At 31.4% G+C, this 6,724-nt stretch overlaps 1 protein-coding gene across 2 annotated transcripts; it reads right to left on the minus strand.

Moving 5' to 3' along the window:
- Positions 1-3,928: 3,928 nt before the first annotated feature.
- LOC127745653 (squamosa promoter-binding-like protein 3) lies at positions 3,929-5,747 on the minus strand. 2 transcript variants are annotated; one of them, XM_052258764.1, is made up of 3 exons: positions 5,291-5,747; positions 5,080-5,112; positions 3,929-4,349 (listed from the first exon to the last, which is right to left on the minus strand). In XM_052258764.1, the coding sequence occupies exons 1-3, from the start codon at positions 5,647-5,649 to the stop codon at positions 4,241-4,243; spliced, it is 501 nt and encodes a 166-aa protein (XP_052114724.1). In that variant the 5' UTR covers positions 5,650-5,747; the 3' UTR covers positions 3,929-4,240. The 2 variants fall into 2 exon arrangements, with proteins under 2 accessions (XP_052114724.1, XP_052114725.1); XM_052258765.1 differs by lacking the exon at positions 5,080-5,112 and having other exon boundaries at positions 5,291-5,740.
- Between the last annotated feature and the right edge of the window lie 977 nt (positions 5,748-6,724).

The raw sequence follows: 6,724 nt of genomic DNA on the forward strand, positions 1-6,724 counted from the left end.
CGGTGGAGGTGGAGAGCTCGGCGACGACAGTGGAGGTGGAGAGCTGGGCGACGACGGTGGAGGTGGGGAGCTGGGCGACGGCGATGGAGGAGAGGTGCGACGGTGGAGGTGGCGAGCTGGGCGACTGCGATGGAGGAGCGGAGCTCCGCGACGGCGATGGAGGAGAGGTGCGACGGCGATGAGGGGCTGTGGCCTGTGCGAGGGTGAGAGGGTGAGAGAAACTGAGATACTGACTGAGTGTGGTGGCTGGTGGCAATTAGGGATTTAGGGTTCGTGAAGGAAACCTGATGCTGATAGAGTGATAGCCCTTTTCTCTTTTCTTTTTTTTTTCTTCTTCAAAACGACGCCGTTTTGAAGTTTAGTATTCAAACCAATAAACCGTGAAAAACCGGACGATTTTTCCGGTTCACCGGTTAACCGCCGCTTCGACCGGCTTTTTCACCGGTTTTTTACCAGCCGGTTTCTGACCTTATCCGAATCGGTTAGGTGACCGGTTCCTGGTTTTTTCGATTGAACCGGCCGGTCCGGTTCGGTTTTCAGAACCATGGTTTTTTTTATATCAAAATTAAGGATTCAATACAGTAAGGAATTAAGAAAAGAAGCTACCTTCTCCCTTTTTTTTAAATCATTTTTAGAATGAAGAGGCATATTATGGGCTTTGTTTTTCTTAGGTCAAAGGGAAATTTCTAATTAATACTTTTTTCTAGGCACTCATAATCTCAAATAGAACATTATTTTTCCAGTAAACTTATTGGCCAACTAGCTGGCCGGCCTGCGTTGTGATTTTCTTCTTGGGTTTCTGTCTGCATTGGCATTTTAATAGCTTAACGTTATTGACCCAAAAAGGTAACTAAATTTTTAAAATAAAATCACCCCGTCCAAAAACTGTTTTGCTATATCCATCCGTTGTTTGGATTTGAATGGGCCTAATGTTATTCATTGTAGGTTCTTCCTCTTTATCTTGTCAAAAATTTAGCAGCCATTAGTTTTCTTTAATAATAAAAAAAACTAATAAACTTTAGTTTAGTGGTGTTTGGTAAAAAGAAAAATCTTCTCCTTTGAGAATAATCAAAAAAAGGAATCAATTGGAACATAAAAACGTGACTGAATTGGTCCTAGTTACTCTTCGGGACGGAGTGGACAGCTCACTCGTCCGCTTAAATAAATATCGGGAATTCGATCCATTAACCAGCGGCAGACTCTTAAATAGAGTTTAGATTCGTGAGGGATTAGTAACCTGTCAAGTTAAAAGATATTGTGGACAACCAAAAAAATAAAATTAATAAAAGAGAAAAGAGGATACTTTTTTTGAGAAGTTTATATATATAAATAGAAAGTATGTTTAAGGATAAAGGTAAATCAAGATATTTTAAAATTACATTAAAAAATAGTTGAATTTACTTTTATTTCTTTAATAAAATTAATAAAAATGGTTTTAAACATTTTTTTATAGAGACTAATAAATTAAAATCTCCCTTGAGGGATCTATTTGACGCTAAATAATTTGTATATCATTTTAAAAAATTCAAATTTCTTTAAAATAGGCTATACAGGTTAATTTTAAGAATATTGGCCCAAGTTTTTCATAAGTTGCGAAAAGCAACTATTTTTTTCTCTTTTGGATTTTGTAAGTTGCGAAAAGCAATATTTTTTTGTGACACATGGCTGCTTCTTTTATGGTCAGTCCATTATATCACCAAACCACCTATTTTTGTTGAATTATACTAATAAAAAATATTTAAAAATTAATTATCTTATTTTGATATAGTTGAGATTTTTATTTTTCATTGCATTATCTTTTGCTTTACCGAGACAGGCATATGTTAGAAAAAGACTCACTACTCCTAGAGGTAATGATTCTGTGAGCTTTTAATTTAGATATCAAATCTGTGGAAATTGGAATAAAAAGGACATTTGTAGGAAATGGTGAAAAAGAAAGAGACAAGCATAAGGAAACCATGTTGGATTATTTAAAGTCGTTACATCACATGCGATGTGAGTGACATACATGAGTTGATCGGTATTTATTCCATTAGGTAGGGGTTCTACTCTAGTCTTAACTTTGTTCACGAACATATTCTGTGTGTTGATTAATTCTACTGTTGATGATAAAGCAACGGCAAGAAAAAAAGGTCCTGCATCAAGTGGTCTATTTGATTTGCCAACACAGCAAAAATGCATAATCTATCTTTCAAAGAGTTCAAAGTTGCGCCTCCATATTAACAGTTTCATGTTAGTAACTATGAGTAATGATGAGTGGTCGCATATCTTTGTCTTTCTAATAAAACAAACACGATATTCACTTTTGCTAGTACAACTACTGGGGACAAACACATTAAGGAAAACTAATAAAAACAAGGCCGTATATATATAGTAACTTCAATTTAGGTGGAGCTATATAGTTGTTATTACTAGAATAGTAATGTGGACACTATTTGTGCAATTAGGCAAAGATAATCGACACTGAAATTAATCAACCATTCAATATAATGATGGTGAAACTTGTAAGGTGGATTGGATGTATTATGGTCATGCTTAATTTACTATGACGGTTATTTATTACTACTTGTTAGAGTACTAAGTGCCTTTTGGATTTTGACAATTAACTATATTTAGGAACATAACTCCTAAAAGTTTCTTGTTTTGATTTAGGTGACATTAATTATATTTGTGGAATATTCAAGATGAATTACTAATTTAAAAGATAATGTTATAAATCGAAATTGATTATTTTACTAATTTTATAATATTTTTATTTGAATAATTCATCATTTCATATTATATAATTATTATAGATAAATTATTTTATACTCCTTTTAGTGAGTTATTAGCATAGAAATGTATTATCTCATATATAAATCTTTAGTATTAGTGAATTAGAAAAGTTGTGGTTTTTTTTGTTTACATAAGTGAGTTTGAATTTCAAAGTTTATGTACACTCCTAAACTACTTATTATTAAATAATTCTTAATCTTAATAGTTTGAGTCTAAGATTTTTTTGTGTACATAGGAATCAACAATAATAAAGTTTTTAACCTCAATTGATACATTAGAGAAAATAATTTTTACTATTCACCATTCAATTATTACTATTATACTTGAAATTTTATTAGTTTAAACGTTAAAGGATAAAGTATTATTTTAGTCCTGACATTTGAGTCGATTTTAATTTAATTTCTAATGTTTCAAACGTCTTATTTCAGTTTTAAAAACTTTTGAACATCATATTTTAGTCCTAAAAAAATTTTAAGCGATTTTCTAAAGTTAAATTTAACTCGAACAATATAGAAAATCAAATTTAACTCGAACAATTCATATATTGACGATTTCAATATGTAAATAATTATTTTGATTTTGAACCGTTGTACAAAAAGAAAATTGAAGTAAAAAAATTTTAATAAAAGATTTTTGTTATTTTTGTAATACATAAAAGATCATTCGTCATTCATTTCGTTCATTATTAGTGTCAAATTAATGATAAGATCACATTAAATCTATTTAAAACGTTTGAAACAAAAATAAAATATTTAAAAAATTAAATTAGAATTTGACCAAAATGTTAGACATTAAAATAATACTTTAGTCAAGATTAAATTATATTAATTCATTTATTTCATTTTTTTAGTATAAGTAAACCATTTTAGTAGCACATGATTCATTTGAAGCCTTTATATTAACTTTGCTAATTACATAGAATGAAGTGATCATATTAAAATATCAAGTAGAATTCTCAACAAAATTTTAATTATGCAAACACATGTATCTATAATTGGCCATGTAATAGGAATAATTAGGATGTACTCTATTGTATGTTAAAATTCTTAAATAAAAATAAATGAAGTTTATTATTTTTTATTTTATTGTTAAGTATATATTCTTTTAATTGATTTTTACAGCTATATTTATTTTATTTGATTAATTAATGATGTGATAGACAACTCAATGATAATATTATTTGACTTGATTAATTTCCTCGAGAGAATTCAGTGCTAATAAATAATACTAAAATAATAGACAACATCAAAGAACTTCAAATCCTCGTTCGGAAATGTTATCATGGACCAGAATAACCCTGGCAATAATTTTTGACAGAAGATAGAGAGCTTCCAAAGGTCAGAGAAACACAGATAAAATCAATAATTAGATTAATTAGGAAGGATTCATGGCAATTTTTATTATAATCATCATATGCTTGCCTCATTCAGCGAAAGAGTACACTTCATTCTCCAAAGAGTACACTTCATTCTCCATGGTACTCAGTTGCATTTTTGCGACGCCTTTCATTATGCCCCGCCAAACGTCTCCTACAGCTTCGTTTTGAGTCATCAAACTCCGAAAGCTCATGAAATCTTTAAATATTAAGTAATAAGATGTTGAAGTTAGTTTTCATGAGAATTTATCTTAAATCTTATCTTTTTAGTGGAGAAAAATGTACTATAAGATCGTGCTTCTCTCTTACACCCTAAATGATTATGATGATCTAAATGCATATATCTTCCAATTGAACATATTATTCTAAATCTAACAATGGATGAATAACATGGGTGTGCTGTTTAGATCATAGTATATCTTTATTTTTTCTGGATAGGTAAGGCCTTATCTTGCCTGATACAACTTACTTGTATTTTATATCTTGGAAAAATAATGTTAACTGTGGAAATGATATGAACTTATATAGTTAAAGTTTTATATAATAGAAGTCATTCAAAAGATGCAATAATAAACAATAATGGCCAAATCTAAGCAATAATGGTAATGTTAAAAGTCTCTGATTTTGGCTGTTGTAAAATCTTTTAACAAAATTATTAAGTCACAACTCACAATTGCTGAAATAGTTTAATTTATATCAGTAAATAGAAACTTGTCCCTGATTAATAATTAAAATTTATTCGATTAGAAGTGAAAATCCCAAAGTAGCTGGTGAGAAAGAACTAATTAACTAACCATATAGAGTAAGAAAGAATTAAACAAAATAAACTAGCAGTGAGGCTTGGGCGCAAGACTCAAGATAATAGAAACTACTAACTAAGATGAATGTATGTCTGAGTATTTCACTTTAACCAATTGACAAAACCTTACTCAACAAAGAGAGGGTCTTCTTTCCCTCTAAGCCTTCACAACAAAGCAAAACACAAGAAAACCAAAATATGAGAATAGATCTCTTCCCCTCAGCCATATATAACACAACAGAAAAAGCACACACACATACATATAAAAATATATATATGAGAGTCAGAGAATAAAGGATATTTGGAATAAAGATATGGATTAGGGTTTTGGTGAAGTGAACCTGCTGCATTGTTGGCAAAACCTTTGTTGTTGTCCTGAAATGTGTACGGAAGGAGCCTTGGCATGGTTCTCACAAACCTTATGTCTTCGATGATACTGCTTTCCCTTGCTCAGATCAGAGTCACAGCCGTCCACCTGACATGACGGTGGCATTGACGAACCTCCTCCACCTTTGAAGCCTCTCTTGCTGCTCATGAGATCTGTCATTGCCCTCTTCCTCCTCCCACCACCACCATATTCTTCTCCATAACCCCCCGTGTCTTCTTCCTCTTCCTCCTCAGTCTCCTCGTCGTCCTCCTCCTCCTCCTCCTCTTTGTACCTCAGCAAGGTTCTCTTCCCTTCAGCCCTGCTAGTGTCCATAGGAACCAACTGAAAGAAAGAGAAAGATCCAGAAGGAGGAGGTCTATGGTGAGTAACTATGAGTCAACAAGGGGCCAAGTAGCTATGACTATATATATAAATGAAAACGTTGATATAAATAGAATAAAATAAAAATAAATAAATGAAGGAAATTAAACCAGAAAAGAAGGGGTAAATAGGATGAGAGAATGGGTGAGGAGTGAGGACCACATAATAAGGGTCTAGCTAGGTCTCCATTTCTTGGTGGTCAACCAGAGGATAAACAGTGAAAAGTAACTCCTTTTGTACCCAAAAATGGACACGGAGAATAAACAATCATGTAGAGAATTTTTTAGTGTAAAATAAAAAAAAAAAGTAAATTTTGGTAAATTAATTAGGGATACCATTCATTAATCATACTTCATACAAAAAAAAAGTTATAAAATAAAAGGAGTAGTAGTTGGCTACGTGACTTGCCCATAGCTAGGTATGTACTGTGTACAGCTATATCTCAAGAAGACCTAGCGAAGACTTAAAATCTATCAAACATTCAAACCCATGCTCGTGGCTCTTTTTCTTTTCCCTTCTTGGACTTTTCTTGGACAATAATTTATTTTTTCCTTTCCAAAATTAATAATAACGATAGCCAAGTAATAAGTGGATCAGCTCGGCACTGATTCCTTTTGCTTACAAAATGTTGTTACCATATTTAGTGGTTCTCAACCATCCAACTCAGCTATTTTCAAGGCATGTCGTATATTTGTGTAAATTAAAATTTCCATTCATGGCGGCTTCCTCTCAAATCATTGTCAAAATAAACAAATCCTGAAATAATTAAAGCTTCTTTTTCTTGAAAAATAAAAGTGACCATTGGTTCCGTATCTTTACAGAAGCTAGAGGTTAATTTTTCTTTTATGTGTTATTATATAATAGAGATAGTATATTTTGGCTATTTTCAATATAAAATAATTACGTATTTAACTAATTTAATATATAGTTAAATTATAATAAATTTTAGAACACATTAAATATACTGTAAAATATGTAAAAAGATATATTTATATGTTAAATATATGTATATTTATATTTATTATTA

Source organism: Arachis duranensis, chromosome 3, assembly GCF_000817695.3.
Source record: "Arachis duranensis cultivar V14167 chromosome 3, aradu.V14167.gnm2.J7QH, whole genome shotgun sequence".
Classification (NCBI taxonomy): domain Eukaryota; kingdom Viridiplantae; phylum Streptophyta; class Magnoliopsida; order Fabales; family Fabaceae; genus Arachis; species Arachis duranensis.